Below are 15,894 nucleotides of genomic sequence, written 5' to 3'. Positions count from 1 at the left end.
TTCAAACAAACAAAATCTACTTCTCCCTATCTTCCTTTGATCCTCAAGCTTACATAAGCATATTTAGTTATACATTGAATTTAACATGTTGCAATATCCAAAAGAACAACCAAAAAAGCTAAAGATTATCTCTGGTATTGTCTCATACTGCGGAACAACCAGCCTGCCAAACAAACTAAAAGATATGGGTAGAGACAAATGGACAAAGCCATTTATAACTTCAAATTGAGATCAATACTTTCTCCTACTCCATTACAATTGTTCATTGTGGTTGTTGCTTGGCCAATTTGCACCTTTGCTGGTTGGAGGAAGCAATAAAAAGGTTGTTTCTGATCCGACTGACTTGGCAACTGCTGGATAATGGGGTCTTCCACAGTACCCTTTAACAAATTAATAAATTCAATAATTAAGGAAAAACTGAAATATAGTGAAGCGTAAAATTTCTAAAATCAGATATGGCTTTTGGTTTTTTGATCTTACTTGATATGGCAGTGATTCAAAATCAGGGAATATGCTGTCTTGCAATGCTATACAAGCTGAAAGTGGCTTGAGTTTTGAGCTTGGACAAGTTGATGTGTTTCCGGGAGGAGATAGCGAGAGAGACATTCCTTTCAGAACCTCATTTCCTTTAATGCTTGTATTTGACTCCATCTTGGAATAGAAAATTGAGGATGAAGGGCTTTCTCTGAATTGTGAAAAAGAATACAACTTACGAGATCAGACAACAATTTTAACATTACTAGTAAAGATCAACATATAGATAAAAAATTTGCTTCACCTTAAAATCAATTTTCTAGCCCTGAAATTAAACTGTCCTCCGTTTTCAGATGAGGCTGGTTTATCTGATCTGATAAGGGTACGTAATTTGTAATTGAAAGAGGGGCCTGAAGAATCGTCTAGAAAGAAGGGATATGGTCTCTTCATGCCAACCATCTATACCATATTTAAACAATTAGTCCATGAGAAAAATATCCATATTTTAGATGTTTTAGTTGAAAGAATAAAATGAAAACCCAAGCATTGCATGGTAACAGAGTCACATATATGTGTGAGCATGCAAGCGTGTGTGAAACAATTACCATGTAAGCTTTCAATTCAACCAATGAAAAGGTTTTTGAAAATTTATGTTGAAGCCATTCTACTATTAGCTATTTACCTGTAAACAAGAAAAGAATGGAGAAAAGTAACAGCTAGTTTGAAACGTTACTAACGAGTGAGACACGGCATTTATACCAACTTCCATACAAGACTACAAAAGCTTGCCACTAGAACTCATGGTTTCATGTTTAAAAGATTGGGATCACCAAAAGTATGCAGGTTTGATGTACCTTCTCTTCCTCTGACCACGACGATATATAATTGCCATCATAGCTTTGGTTTGAAGGGGGCTCCATCCGAAAACTTAGTACTGACGATGATGATGTTCCTGATGAGACATTCACCTGCACGTTTCATTCACCAAAATCCTCTTCAAATCCAAGATTAAAAGGAGGCGCAAAAGCAAAATGGAGTAAAAATGGCATAATTGAAGGAACGAAACCCATTATTTCTTTTTTTCCCAAGGTTAAAAAATGTAAATACATAACACAGGAAGTAGATGTTTTACCATCGAATGAGAAGGATGCTGATATTGCTGCGTTCTTTGCATCAAACAAGGGGGAGGCCAAAAATGGTTGTCCAATTCATAAGGCAAATTCAAATTCGACCGAAATGCCAATCCTGGATCCAACCCAGAACTCTCCTTCTCGGGATCATACTTATTAGCGTTCCGCAATTTAGGCACACAGCCATACCCAGGAACCGAAATCCCTGGCCATCCGGCTTCAAACCCGCCGCTACTAACCGTGCTTGAATTTCGTACATCGATGTTTTGGACCGGTTGAGGTGGCCTGATCATCGAATCTAGCGATGAAAGATGAGCCGGGGATGGAGAATGAAAGGGAATTGAGGATGACGATGGATTTGAATGGTGGTAATTTGGAATTGGCAAAGATATAAAGGAAGATTTGGTCGGTGAGACTGAAGGTGGAGATAACAAAATAGTGCCTTTCTTTTGCTGTTCTTCTAGCCTGATCTTTTCAAGCTGTGCCACGCCAAGTCCTCTCTGCGGGGCTTTCTTTTGCTTGGACTTTTTGGAAGATCTAGCAACACCTCCAATATCAATACTACCACCAACACCAATACAACTACTGCTCTTGCCACACTTTTGAGGTTGTTCCACCTGATCCATTATTGTTCTTTTCCATCTAAGTTCATAAAATCTCAAAAATTTTAAAACAAACCTAGATGCAAAGATACAGTGTTTTTCATGCTTGTATTGCTTTAATTTTGTTTCGGTCTTTTTGAGCCATTGTCTCTCTCTTCCATTATCGTTTCAAGAAAATTTGAAGCAGATACAAAGATCTTAGAAAGAGAGAACCAAATCTTGACCTTCACTAATTCATTGTTTTGAAATCAAGAATTGGAAGTAAATCTTATATAAAAATTGAAGAATCGAGGCAGGAAAAATTTACCCAAAATCTCGCTGGTTAACGAATTTGAGGAACAATCCCAAAAGCGTAGCCAAGTTTTCAGCAAACACTGAAGAGGGATGGGGAGAGAGAGAGAGAGAGTGCAGAGAGAAGTAATTGAGAGGCTTATGATTTTTCTCCGACCCAGTTGTTTGTCTGAGAGACAGATCAGAATCATCTGATATAGATATACGTCAACAAGAACAAAGAAAAAAAAGCCTATATTTTTTCATAATTCAAACCATGCAAATCTAAAGTCCTATGCATATGATTCTCTCCCATTTATCGCCCAAATCCTCGCTCCACTCCTAGTTTCCTTCCTAGACCGACTCTCATGATCTCTCTCTCTCTCTCTCTCTCTCTCTCTCTCCGATTCAATTATCCAAGATTCCAAAGGCCAATTTACTTGTATACTATATGCCCTACGGAGTAAATATATTAAAAAAAGAAAAAAAAAAGTTACTTATCTTGTCAACACTACGCACCAATATATAATTAATTATTTTTATTATTTTATTTAAATAGATACATATTTATACATCGATATATATTTATAATAAAATAAATCACATATTAATATATTGTACAAACGATGATAAGTATAATTTTTTATAAAAAAAATTATATTTTTTTATCATTTTTTTTTCTTTTTTGTTAATTTTTAATTAATTTTTTAAAATATTTTTTTGTCAAATAAAACTATTTTAAATTTAAAACGGATTGGTCGGTCCTGTGGCCTGTGGGAGATGGGAACCGGAATTGCACTTCTTTCCGCTTCTCAGTGCGGACAGCCATTTTTTCCTAAACTTTTAAACATTTTATTTATTTTCTAGGTTCATAAGTTTGTTCGGTTTATGTAGTGGGTTTCTATTCTTAAGTGGTTATAAAAAGATTTTATAAAAATAAATTTATAAATTAAAATAATTTCATGTGACACGTTAGATTATTTTATAATAAAAATAATTTTACAATCTAATATATCATATCAAATAACGCTAATTTGTAAGTTTATTTTTATGAAATTTTTTATAACGAAATCATTTCTCTTTTATTTATACATTCTTTTTTTTTTCTAGATTATTTTACTGATTAGTTCTTTTTAAAATGATTTTAAAACTTCCAAAAGACATTTTGTTATTTATTTAACGGAAAAGAATAAAAAATTACAAAGTGCCATAAACCAAATGATAAAAAGTCTTTTAAAGAAAAACTACAAAGTGAAAAATAAGAGTCCAAAAATCAAATTGCATGATGAGGAGGTGTTTCTTTTTTCCCATTTGGGGGAATGAATCGGCTGGGGTCCAAATTGAGGGGGAATTGGACCATTGCAACTGGATTCGAGCTGGACCCTTACTCCTTAGGGCCTTGGGGAAATCACTACTCATCGTTGCATGGTAGGACTCAACTGTAGAGGCCTTTATGTTCTCAACCTGTGCACTTCACCTCTCTCTCTCTCTCTCTCTGTATATATGAAAAATGCTTTGGCCACCGATGTCCTTTTTTTTTTTTTCTTCTTCTTAATGATTAAGAAAAAATTATTTAATGTTATTATAAATTATTTATATTTTTTTAAATATTTAAAAGTATTAAAAAATAATTTAAAAAAAAATAAAAAAATATTTTTTTTAAGCCTAGCGATGGCCCCAATGGGAGCCACTAGCTGTGGCTCTAGCATCGTCCGTGTATATATATATATATTGACTCCCCCTGGGACCGGATGCGGTGAAAATGTTCTATTTACACCATCCAATATTATCGAAACACGTCAGCTTCCAAATGTGTAAAACATTAAGCCACGATGCACTGAATTATGCCCCTTGCATAATGAAATATTCTTCTCCAATATTATGTTTTGCTATTACAACATACACTTTAAACCATCTTCTCCGGTGCACCACTTCTCTGTGTCGAAGCCCCGAGTGTCATTGCAAATTGTGCCTCGGTCCGCCGCTACTAACCCAATTTCGCATCATAGTCACCACAATCTCTTTTAGGATATCCATCTGTAAGTTGCATTCATCGCGAAATTGCACAATGGTCACCGATTTCTCAACACCACGACCAGGAATCCATTTTCTTGGAGGAAGATTAGAAGAGCTTCAAAGGACAGAAAAATGTCTCAACCTTATGTAACGAATTGTTGTGCAACATAAAAATGATTCTCGACCCCTTACACCAACTAGCAAACGGACTTATGAGCCCATTATGGAATTAGTGGTTCCAAAGACCCCAAGATTTATACTGTTGAAGGTGTCGAATTCTTTGAGTAAAGGTTCTGAAATTTGTAGATTGAAAATATTCAATTTGCAATTTACAATCTATTTTGATAAATATTGTACGTGAATATATGTAGTTCCTGGAGAGAGAGAGAGAAAAAAAAAACCTTAGCTATAGCAATTTGTTGGGTTAAATGTAGGGACAAAGTTTTTTTCTCTGCTAGTGAAATGGTAGAAGACGGGAATGAGTTCGATGAAGTGATCTGAGAAGGACCAGAAAGGAAGAGGTTTTAGTTTAAAATGGGTGGAGATCCCATGTTCCTAAAGTCTACTATGCCATCCATAGAAGACTGTCATGGCAACTTCCAATAGTGGGTGTGAATCCCATATCCACATTGAATCCGGTAATTTGAAGATAATCTCATATATATTATTTATAAGCCGAGGTAGAGAATACATTTTTCATATTATTTGTATAATATGATTTGATTCGTAAGAAAAAGTTAAAAACTTAAATCTTATAAATTAAATTTTATCACATAAAAATATATATGATATGCTATTCAAATACTAATTAGTTTTTTTTTTTTTTTTAAATGATAGGTTCAAAATAAAAAAAACCAGTTCATATGGAGAAAATTCTGATCTAGTTGTCTTTGTGGCTACAAAAGTGAGGCTCAAGTTGGTACGTACAAATTTAGTACTGGAATCCATCGCATGAATTTTCCAATCTTACTGCCTTTAATTAATTTATGTTGTAAAATTAATAAAAATAGAGAGAATGAGATAGAGATTCTTGTTATTCATTCATATGAACCTAGAAATATACTCATATATATAGGGGTACAAAAGTCTTAATTGACGGCTAAGACCTGGTCAATTATGACGGTTAAATGTGGTCATACAATACAAGTTGGTTTATAATACTCCCCCTTTGGATGACCATATTTAAAGAATATGTCTCGTTAAAACCTTGCCAAGAAAAAAACCCTGTGAGAAAAAAAAAATCAATGACGAAGGAAAAAGAGTACAATATTCATGTATACAGCCAAGCGCTTTAGGATTGCCTCAATAAAACCTTGCAAAGAAAAATTTAGTGGGATAAAACCTTAGTGAAGGAAAAAGATACAATCAGCACAAGTCTTCAAGACATTACTCCCCCTGAAAAGTGCATGATAATAGGTCTTCCAATCTCCGCATTTAAAAGTTCTGCATAATCTTCTTAAATATTGCAGTTGGTAATGCTTTAGTGAATAATTTGTCAAATTATCACTTGACCGTATCTGCTTGACATCAATTTCACATTTCTCCTCATGAATTGTAATGATCTTCTTGTGCGTGGATCTGAAAGATAACCTGCATCCGTATATCCAACTAATTATAGATTTGATCCATGTTGATAAAATAATTACATATTCAGGACTTCAATTGCATTGAGATAAGGTACTTTAGGACTAAGAATTTCTTCATCGTCTTCACAAGGACGAAATGGATCTTTTTGCTCATCAAATGATTGAGCAACCTTTGGGTACTCAGGAGATGAGTTTTGTCCATATAAAAGTGCTTCAAGACTTTATAGTGAAAGGTCTTTGCGTTGATGCATCTCAATATTGTATACCAACTTTTTAAATGATGTAGTTGATAATGTTTTGGTAAACGAATTCACCATATTAACTCAAGATCATTTTAACATTAGATTCAGTACTCTTTTGGAGTTGTGTTATTCTGGGGTTCTTGTAAATAACATAGTTAGTAGAGAATTCATCAAAATTAAGCCGCTAACCTCCATATTCAACAAAAACGGTGGCTATCTTTTTAGACCAGACAAGCACCACAGGATTTTACAGCTTTTCTGTAACTGTCAGGTGCCGCAGGGCTATGATGCTACATCTCTTGTCTCTTATATATAAATGCTTCACAAGAGATGCTGTGAAGTAATAGAGATGCTTTGTCATAATTTTTTCTATAAAAGAAATATTCAGCTCATCTTCATTCGCATCTCATCTTCTTCACTTTTCTGTAATTAGTCTGTAATTTTACTCTGCAATCTCTTTCTACATTCTTACTCTGCAATGGCTCAGCAATCTTCTCATGACCAATATATGAGGTATTCTGTACCTCGTTCACAAGGTATTTCTGCTTCTACCATAGGTGCTATAATGCAATACAATAATGATCTGACTAATAAGACACATAATGAAGTTATCTACGAGCTTGTGAGTCTCGGTACCCGATACTCATCAACCATTGTCGCATTTTCTCAACGACTATAATCCAAAACTTGTGGGGTTGACAAACTCAATAAGAATATTTCTATCCTTCAGCGACTTCTTCTGGAGTCCAACATGAAGATATAAGCAATAAAGCAAGAGAATAGGAATTTAAAATTCTTGTTTAAATCTTCTTTTCGATTGCCTACTCCTTTAGATAAGGATGCCATGCAGATTTTTGAAGAGTAAGAGCTTTTAAAGAATGAGGCGAAGAGCCTCAAATTTTTGTAATTTTATTTCGAGATAATAAAATAATATTTCTCAAATATTCATATTTGTGTTTCTATCTTCTGGTAGATGTTCTGTGTGCTCCATTTTATTTCTCTTTTAATAATGTACACTTCTTATAAAATCGTAATATGAATCTGAAATACTAATTGCATTTAAGAGATGGTATTTCAGAACTAATAATTTCATTCATCTCCCCCTGAAACCGCAAGGGTTTCAGATTTATATTTCATATATGTGCAGTTTTCATGAGCTCTTCTGGAGTCTCAATGACATTTAAATTATCTATATAAACTGCAATAAAAATTAATATAGATACTGAAAATATATTGACAATAGCTTGTTCCACGTGTGTTTGGATTGTTTTAGATCGTATAAGGATTTTTGAAATTTGATAGAATAAGTACTTTAGGACTATATGCTTCATGCATTTCATATCTAGTAATCCATATAAATATGCAGTTAATCATGCATATCCAAACTCTCGGTAACGTTCAAGCTAATAAAAACCTCAATATAATTTCATCCACTTCAAAAGCATATCAATATTATTTCTATGAGAAACCGATTCGTGATTTACATATCACATTTTCAGATTAGAAGCTTCATGCATTTTATATCCTTAAGGCATTTTCATATATATATATATATGTAATGATCTAATGATCCATATAAATATACAGTGAATCATGCATATCCAAACTTTCTTTTCTTTATACAAATACCTACTGATATTTAACAAGCATCATCTCTTAGGTGTTTGGACTAGAAGTCCATATGTATCACATTTTACTAGTGATATCAATTCTCCATAAATTTTTTCTTTCTATTTTGGCCAATATTTTTACGTCAGTATTTTTCAACGGTTCTTAACTCACTTTCTTCATTACTTCTGGTAATGCTATCTTATATGAAAATACGTTGTCGACAACGGTTTTATTTCTATCCATAATTTCTCCAATATTCATGAAATGTATTGAGATCTTGTTATTTTCAGGTACCTGTCCCTCTTCAAGGGAAGACATTTAATGCAAAACCTCTTCATGAGGCACTCTTCAGAAGGATTATACTCTTCAGGAGTTTTTATAGGAAAATTTTGTACAGAAAGTTTGGATGGATCTTATTACTTATTTTGTAGGTACGGCCTCTTCAGGAGCACCAATTTCTTTTATTTGTGATTTTCTCTTTCGATATGCTTTATCTTTTGTATTAATAGGTCTCACATGCTTTTAGATATGTCTTATGTTCATTAGAATGCTAAATTTCTTAATTGTCCTACGGGGACTTCAATCCTCGCTGGAATTTTAGCAGCTAGAATATGAGACATTCTTATCTTATTGCATCCATAAATTAATTATCATTTGATCTTCCAGTTCACCTATGATAATCAAGATAATGTCGAATTATTTCATTTTATTTGCTTCTAGCAAATTTTTCTTTCTACTCCTGGTGGGAAGACTTTATAGTAAAAGAATCTTCTAGTTCTTTTATAGATGTCCATATGAAAATTATTCGACTTATCATAATTGATTTTGGATGATCAAGATAATCATGAAAAATATATAAATATTTTGAATCATATCACTTTTGATGCATCATAATATTTGATTCAATAGTTGTATAACATCATCTCAAAGAGAAAGATGATAGTTTTTCTAATACGAGCTTCTAGCTCGAAATCATAAAAGTATTTTAAAGATATTCATTACCACGTTCAATCTCTTAGTTTCTTTGAATAAAATGCATCATTCTCTTTATTTTAGGGAATAAAATGATATAAATCCAATATCATTCATTTCAGGAAATGATGTGGAACTAGTAGGACGTGACTAATGATTTCTTAACAAAAACTCATTATTTTGCTTAGCCACTAGAAGACCAGATATAAATTTAGAATATATTGTGAACTTTTGTACTTGATATTGCTACTTCAGGAACACATTCGAGGCATTCATTTAAACATATAATCTTTAGTGACTTTTCTCTACACAATTTCAATTATGCAACTTCAGGTACATTTATCTTAATGAGTTTTTGGTACACGTATCATTCATTTAAACTATGAGATACTCAATAAAATTATTGATTTAGAGAGATCCTTCACTGATGCTCAATTTCTATTCCAAGATAAATCTTAATATTAGACACTTAATAAAATTATTGGTTTAGAGAGATCATTCAGGGATGCTCAATTTCTATTCTAAAATAAATCTTAATATGAGATACTCAATAAAATTATTGGTTTAGGGCGATCCTTCAGGGATGCTCCATTTTTATTCCAAGATGAATCTTATCATCAATAATTCATAACAAGTATAAAAAGTAAATAGAACTTGTATATAAACTATGTGAATAAAAATTTACCATAGATATAACTGAGATGTAAACTATGTAAATAAACATAGAATTTTATTACGTAATAATAATGAATATAATATTTAATACTCACCTTGGAGATTGCAAATAATATATTGAAAAACTTATTTGAAGTAGAAGATCACTAGCTTCAGAATCAATAGTGAGTAAATTTCAATAAACTTACTTGACTTGTCCAGCGTCATCTTTGATGAGAAAATAGTGAGTAAATTCCAATAAACTTACTTGACTTGTGCTGTATTATTATTTTATATGCTTTCTGTTTGGGAGTAAGGAAGAGGAGCGTCTGGACTTTGTATAAAATGGACTATCGACCCGGAGTAGGGCCCACTTGCAGCTCACTATCGCCGACCACTAGGCTGCCTTTAAGTGCTACCGCCCACCAGCAGAATCAACCGACGTCATCCCTCACGTCATCATTCAGTGTCTCCTTTTTCTCCTAATCCACGGCCTCAAAGCCAATGCAGTGTGGCAGTGGGCCGACGTCATCCCTCAGTGTCTCCTTCTTCCTCGGTTGGACCAGTTTTAATAGAACCTTATTTTCACCATGAAAGTCCTTTACAAACGGCTCCACCATCACCGTCGGATTTTCTTGTCACCACTTATTGAACCATTCCAATGAATCATGTACGATAGATGCGGTCTTTAAAATAATAAGCGCGAGCAGAGTGTAGGCAAGCCGGATTTTTCCGGATTGGTTGATTAAAGACTATCGTGGAAGTAAGTATTCATTAGTCTCCCTTAGAATTGTTCTTCTCAGAAAAGGAAAAAGGAGAAGTTCGATGAACGAAGAGGACGGAAAGGTAGACCACGAAGAGGACAGAGAAGACGACCAGAACGGCGACGAACCAAGGTGCTTGGCACTCATTGGACGGTTCTGGTTGGGATTCCGGTGGTCCGACGTCGCACAAGCTCGGATCCTGGATGGAGTCCGACGTTTCTCCAAATATGATGGGGCCGAGTATATGGGCAATGATCAGACCGCTCCCCGACTCGGGCACCTCCAGCAAGAGAGAGATCGTTGGAAAGCTGATCTTGGACCGAAAGAACAGGAAATTAAAAAGAGGGGTTCCGGGGAGAGAGTAGGAATTGGACTTGGTACTAGATCAGATCGTGGAGTACTCATTAATATTCTTTCTGTACAACTACGGAATGGTGTATATAATTAAATGATAGGAGGACTTGGCTGTTCACTGTCGACAAAAAACGCCACCATTGATGATCAGACCTTTAGTTCGATCCTTATATTCGTCTCTCGATCTCATCGGTTAGCAACGTCCTAGAGCTCCTAGTAGCAAACCAGAAGAATCGAAAGCTTTGGCAGCGTGGATTTCAGAGAGAGAGAGAGAGAGTGAGTAATCGTGCTGATAACGTGTTGTAAAATCAATAAAAATAGAGAGAATAAGAGAGAGGTTCTTGTTATTCATTCATATGAACATAGAAATATACCCATATATATAAGGGTATAAAGGTCTTAATTGACGGTTAAAACCTGATTAATTATGACGGTTAAATGTGGTCATACAATACAAGTTGATTTATAATAATTTACACATTACTCAATTATTGATAAGTTTCCCTATCATCTTAAAAGGATAGGCTCACCTTTTATAATCAAAACTATAATGCTTCTGTACTGGAAACTTTAGGTATTCCAATAGCTAGAAAGGCATCAGATCGATCAAATGTCACTATAAGAAAAATAGATTTTTATGATTAAAATTTAGTGATCAAAAGGATTATTTCCTACTAAAACCGTAAGAAATAATCATTTTAATCACTAAATCTTAGTCATAAAAACTTATTTATCTTATAGTGTGTGGAAAACATGAAGTTGAGAGGTCTAAATTATTGGAATTTCATATCTACTTAGATAAGCATGCCAAGTACTAAAGTCATCTCTACCAGCTTTTTTTAAAAGGACCCACCCAAGCTGCAGCTAGCCACAGCAATACTGACGAAACAACATTTGCCTTCAAGATTTTTGAGGAGGACATGCAGTGGAGCCTCGGCCTGCGCGCGCATGCATCGATCACGTACAACATGACCTCTTCTGCAGTTAATTATTGGTGGTATAGGCTATTCCTTTCTGGAAACATGATCTATCTAGATCATCCATAATTGGTGGGAAGCTATTGAAGTTGATAGCTAGGATAAATAATATACATATCATGCGAGGAAAATATGTAAAATACTATTTGCTAATTCTCAATAATTTGAGGACACACTGTATTTTTTTTTATAATAAATTTAGGTGTAAAATATTGTAAAATACCTAAGATAATTAAATCATAAGCGTCCTGTCAACAGTGACAGAACTAGCAATTTCTCCGAAGAGGCCAAATTTTCTAATGTTGTGACATATTGATATTCAAAAATCATAAAAACATAATTATATATAAAATTTGATCTTGATAATTTGTAATATACATGTAAAAATAAAATTCCAAAAATACAACGTTGTAATATTTGTTTAATGTTTTTTTCGATGATGCTTTATGAAATAATTAATGTTCATTCATTATTATTTTTGTAATGAAATATTTGAAATTTATTTACTTCATAAAAACTATAAATTGATATTTTAAAATGACATCTTTCATTCTAGTACACAAGCTAGTTTATTAAGTTTCATACAAATTCTAGATATTTTTGTATTATATTAAGCATATGATACTATAATTGAGACCTTAAATAAGTTTTTTTCTTGCTTAATAAAATCTAGAGGATAAAACCTCTCAAATGTTTCTGTATAGATCACTAACTTTAAATAATTTTTCTTGTATTTTCACTTTGGATTCCATATTGAGAAACCTAATATTGTATAACAAAAAATTTTGGGATCCATATTAATAAGTTTATTATTTTTCCTAAACTTAGTTCTGATTTAATTTTGGTGAGACCACACTTTAAAAAATAAATAATATATATATAAATTATACAAAATTCTACGACTATAGAAAAAAATTGGAGATAAGACATTTCTAAGTATATTGGAATTTTATAAAATTTTGTAGAGCATATAGGAATTATAAATTTTTTTGGAATGACCATTTTCTTTATTTATAAAATTATGATTTTTTTTTTTGTTGATAACAGACATACTTTCATTCATATCAAAAGGAGTCCTTACACATAGAAGTTTTATCAAGCCAAATAGCTTGGCTTACAAAAGAAGGACATGAATCCCACCACATTACAATATCATCAACCTCTCTAGCATATCTAGCCAAACAATGGGCAGTACCATTACCCAAACGATTAACATGCTCAATTCTGGCTTCCTGAAATCCATGCATAAGCCTGCGAATATCTTGTAGGATAAAATCAAATTCTGTTAGAACCTCAAAATTTTCATTCAAAGTGTTGACAAGTATCAAACAATCAGATTCTAGCAAGATTTTTGGAACACCCCACTGAATACACAGCTGCAAACCTCTCAACAAAGCAATAGCCTCAATAAATTCTGCAGATGACACCTCCCTTTCCACTTTACTAACAGCTACTACAACATCTCCATTATGATCTCTCAATATTACCCCAACCCCTGCAGAAGAATTATCAAAGAAAGTAGCACCATCAACATTTAGTTTTAAAAAACCTGGTGGAGGAGGATTTCAACACACAACTCTATTGATTTTCTTATCAAACACATCAAAAACCTGTACCTTCTTATACTCTTGCTGTAAGGAAAGAGCATTATTAACAGCAGTAGTAATATTCAGAGAAATATCCTCATAAATAAATTTGATCCTTTTATACCATATCCCCCAAGCAATTGCTATGAATCTGGCCAACAAATCCTGTGAACCTCTATCCCGAGCCAAGTTTGCCAATTCCCAAAAAGAAAGATCTGAATTAACATCACCTAAGTTAGAACAAAAGGCCACCCATACATACCTCACATCAGAACAATAAAATAAAGCACGAGCAACATCCTCTCTACAATTATCACAAAAGATGCAAATATTATTCTCCAGCACATGTTTTATCTTTAAATACATGAAAATTGGTAGTTTTTCGTGACATGCTCGCCATGCAAAAAACTTCATTTTTTTTCAGAATTTTCAGATGCCACAAACATTTCCAAAAGGCTGAATCTATTCTTTCCCTAGAATTTTGCCCAGTACCTTGAGATAGACTCTGCTGTAGCACTCAGTAAATTTTTACTGAGTATATTCCATTTCTCTCATGAGCCCAAAACAAAGAATCTTCTGAAGTGATAGAAACATTCAGTTGCAGAATTTTTTGAACCACATTTGGATTGAATAGAGCTCTTAAAATCTGAGCATTCCACCAACCCGTATGCTCATCTATCAAAGGATTGACTTTTAAATCTTCCTCAAACTCTGTCTGGTTGTAAGGTAAAGAAAGACCTGGAATCCAAGGATCCTTAAAAACCTGAACACATTTGCCATTCCCTATTCTCCACCTACAACCTTTTTTCAAATCTTTGAGAGCTGCCTAAATTCCTTTCCATACATAAGATGAATTAAACCGTGCCTTGGCTTCAAATAAACATGTATTAGGAAAATATTTGGCTTTAAACATACGATGCACTAAAGAACCTTCATTTCTTAGGAGCCGCCAACCTTGTTTAGCTAAAAGAGCTAGGTTAAAGAGATGTAAATATTTAAAACCCATCTCTCCTCTAAATTTTGAATTACTAAGCTTTTCCCAACTCATCCAATGAATTTTATTCCCCTGCACCTGATTTCCTCATCAAAACTTAGCCATCATCATCTCTAGCTCCTTACATAAAGACTTTGGAAACAAGAAATAACTCATAGCATACGTAGGAATAGACATTGCTACTGCCTTAATAAGGACCTCTCTACCCCCTTGTGATAATAAGTTACCTTTCCATAACTGTAGTTTCTGCCAAACTCTATTTTTAATACCAGAGAAAGCTTGTTTCTTTGACCTCCCAACCATAGGTGGTAGTCCCAAATACTTTTCATATTGCTGCATATGACTACCTCCCTATAGTTGCATAATATCAGCCTTCAGCACTTCACTCACATTCCTATTAAAAACCATGGAAGTCTTTTCTTTATTAATACATTGCCCCGAAGCTCTTTCATATTTACTCAGTAAATTCTGGATCTTTACATTGGTGACTACATCAGCTTGACAAAAGATAAGACTATCATCCGTAAATAACAAGTGATTCACTCTAGGGGCTCCTCTACAAATCTAGACACCTTTAACACCTTCCCTACCCACAGAATTTTTCAACAAAGAGATGAGGCCTTCAGTACATAGAAGGAACAGATAAGGAGACAAAGGATCTCCTTGTCTGATTCCCCTACTAGGAATTATAGGGCCTTTTGGACTGCCATTAACCAAAACTGAAAAGGAAACAGTTCTAACACACTGCATTATCAAATGAATAAAGCTGCTATCAAAACCAAGAGACTCCATAGTTTTTTCCAAAAACACTCATTCCACCCTATCGTATGCTTTACTCATATCTAGTTTAAGAGACATAAACACTTTATTCCCTTGTCTTTTCATTCTCAAAAAATGCAAAATCTCATAAGCAACAAGCACATTATCAGTAATCTGTCTACCCGGAACAAACGCACATTGAGTATCCGAGATTACCTCTGGCAAAACTTTCTTAAGCCTATTTGCAATGACTTTTGATAAAATCTTATAAAACACATTACAAAGGCTAATAGGTCTAAAGTCTGCCACTTTTGAGGGAGATGCTTTCTTTGGAATAAGGGTAATAAAAGTATGATTCAGATCACTAGGAAATTCTCCAGAATTTACAGCTAGCAGTAAAGCATCAGTAACAGATTTACCAATCACATGCCAGTATTTCTGGAAGAAAATAGGAGACATACCATCAGGTCCGGGAGCTTTTGAAGGATGCATTTGTTTAAGGGCATCTTCCACTTCCTTGGCCGCATAAGGTTTTAAAAGCTCTACGTTCATCTCAGTAGTTACTTTTCTGTCAATACCCGCTAACACCTCCTCCATTTCCACTTGGTCAGCAGCTGAAAACAGTTTCTGGAAATAAGCAGTGATTAACTCATCCATCTGATCTCCATTTTTCCAACATCCATCATTATTTTACAACTGAACAATAGTATTTTTCCTTCTTCGAGAAGAAGCCTTTGAATGGAAATACTTAGAATTACAATCCCCTTCCCGAAGCCACATTACTCGAGACCGCTGTTTCCACATTAATTCATCAATTTCAAGCCATTTCTGAACATTTTCCCGAGCTTGGTTAAACTCATTCAGACTAAAACCTGCATCTCTTTCTTCGAAACTGTTGAGCTT

The 15,894-nt window shown here is 33.9% G+C and overlaps 1 protein-coding gene across 2 annotated transcripts; it reads right to left on the bottom strand.

Moving 5' to 3' along the window:
• On the bottom strand, positions 1 to 2,899 carry LOC122290452. Of its 2 annotated transcripts, XM_043098175.1 has the most exons (6): positions 2,514 to 2,899; positions 1,607 to 2,246; positions 1,329 to 1,442; positions 779 to 933; positions 481 to 685; positions 1 to 380 (listed from the first exon to the last, which is right to left on the bottom strand). In XM_043098175.1, the coding sequence occupies exons 2-6, from the start codon at positions 2,228 to 2,230 to the stop codon at positions 213 to 215; spliced, it is 1,266 nt and encodes a 421-aa protein (XP_042954109.1). In that variant the 5' UTR covers positions 2,231 to 2,246; positions 2,514 to 2,899; the 3' UTR covers positions 1 to 212. The 2 variants fall into 2 exon arrangements, with proteins under 2 accessions (XP_042954109.1, XP_042954108.1); XM_043098174.1 differs by having other exon boundaries at positions 1,607 to 2,898.
• Between the last annotated feature and the right edge of the window lie 12,995 nt (positions 2,900 to 15,894).

This window comes from Carya illinoinensis, chromosome 12, assembly GCF_018687715.1.
Source record: "Carya illinoinensis cultivar Pawnee chromosome 12, C.illinoinensisPawnee_v1, whole genome shotgun sequence".
Classification (NCBI taxonomy): domain Eukaryota; kingdom Viridiplantae; phylum Streptophyta; class Magnoliopsida; order Fagales; family Juglandaceae; genus Carya; species Carya illinoinensis.
The sequence above is the reverse complement of the archived record's forward strand: the minus strand, read 5'-3'. Positions and strand labels throughout refer to the sequence as shown.